Here is a 1,621-nt window from a genome sequence, read left to right as displayed (position 1 = left end):
GTGTTGTATCTGTTGGATACAATTTGTTTTAATTGCACAAAAAGTAGTTGGCAACACACTATTAGAGCTGTGTTAGCCAATTAATTTTCATTTAACTGCAACTCGCTGGGATTTGGCCTTTGCCCTTTTTGCTTTTTGCTGGCAATGTATCTAGGTATGTATCCGCTCCCCCCTTTTTTTCCCACATTTATTTTGAGACATTTAAAACAATTGGCCATTTTTCAATGCTTTAACTGTTTTACAAGCTTTCTGGTTTATTAATGATTGTAAATCTCTTTGGCCTTATTGGGCAGCCACCGCCTGAGCGTAGTTGGGTGGCAGCACCGTGGCAGCCATCTGTGGTTGTTGTACTGGCATTTGCCAATGGGTTGCCATCTGGGCTTGATCCACTTGGATCACTGGCTGGCCTACTGGAGCTGGCACCACTACAACTTGCTTCCTTCTCATCATGCGACGACAGCTTCGGCAGGGACGGGCTTGGCCAGTGATTCCGTAACGTATACTTCCAATAATTCCTCTATAATGATCGCAATTGCATTCCATTTGCACGTTAATATTTAGGTTCGACATCGTATCTAATTGGGTGTGTCTTTCTTCTTTGCTTGTTTGTGCTATACTGCGTTCAATGCATTCAAATTCTTCAATTTATATCGAGTGATAAGAAAATCCTTTTGGTATCTAATCGAAGAAACTGTTAGTGGCATAATGGATGGCTCTGCCATATCAGGTGATTCACTCACTAACCAAACGTGCCTAAGTGTACTCAAAAGGGCTTTGTCTTAACACTCACAGGGGGGCATTACTGACATTGAGGTGAGTCATTTAAAGCATTCCCCCAAATATTTCATGTTGCCTCGGTCAGGGTTTTGGTAACTAATATGTATATTGGATAACAAATTTTTAAATATAAATTTCAGTCTATACTAGATGCGTAAGCAGTCAAGCCAAGCACTGTATTATGTAAAATTGTTTTATACTAATTAAAAAGAGTGTTATACTTATATATATTGACGTTTTATTGAATATTACAACGAAATCTTTAGGTAAGAAATACAAATATTAGTAAAAAAAATCTAAATCCTAGAGTGGTGAAAAAATGGCTTCTAAATCAAGAAGATTATGGCATGGTTCTGGGACTTGACTTCCATTTAACAAAAAGAAGAGAGATTCTATGTATTATTTGATATAAGTACAACAACAACAACATATGTATTTGCATGCTTTTTTTGCAACTCCGTTGGCCCTACCCATGTGATAAACGGAATTGTGGATAGATATTTTTATGTAGATGTATTACGAAATACAATGGTACCATGTGCCAGTTGGGAAATGCCTATAAAATGGATAATGATCCGAAACATACAAGAAAGCTTGCGAGAGATTGCTTTGCATCCAAAGAGATCGATGTTATGCTATGGCCACCTCAGTCCCCAACATCAATCAACATCAAATCCATCAAAAAAAGCTGAGCTTTGGCTAATAGTTCAGGAAGATTGGTCGCAAATCCCCCGGAGGCGTTCTCAGGACCTCATCGATTCGATGATCCGAATATGCGAATCCGGTTTTTAAAAAAAGGCTATACAACAAAGTATTAGACATTATTAAGTAAGAAGAACTCCAA

General features: G+C 38.1%; 1 protein-coding gene across 1 annotated transcript; it reads right to left on the bottom strand.

Annotated features, from left to right (window-relative positions):
• Positions 1–217: 217 nt before the first annotated feature.
• On the bottom strand, positions 218–606 carry LOC137576941 (uncharacterized). Its single transcript, XM_068290289.1, has one exon. It carries the CDS (start codon positions 568–570, stop codon positions 283–285), a length of 288 nt encoding a protein of 95 aa, XP_068146390.1. The 5' UTR covers positions 571–606; the 3' UTR covers positions 218–282.
• Between the last annotated feature and the right edge of the window lie 1,015 nt (positions 607–1,621).

Source organism: Drosophila tropicalis, unplaced genomic scaffold, assembly GCF_018151085.1.
Source record: "Drosophila tropicalis isolate 14030-0801.00 unplaced genomic scaffold, ASM1815108v1 contig_1187, whole genome shotgun sequence".
Taxonomy (NCBI): Eukaryota; Metazoa; Arthropoda; class Insecta; order Diptera; family Drosophilidae; genus Drosophila; species Drosophila tropicalis.
The sequence above is the reverse complement of the archived record's forward strand: the minus strand, read 5'-3'. Positions and strand labels throughout refer to the sequence as shown.

Coding starts and splice junctions, on each gene's coding strand:
- LOC137576941 (XM_068290289.1), bottom strand. CDS start 570: ATGTCGAACCTAAATATTAACGTGCAAATGGAATGCAATTGCGATCAT.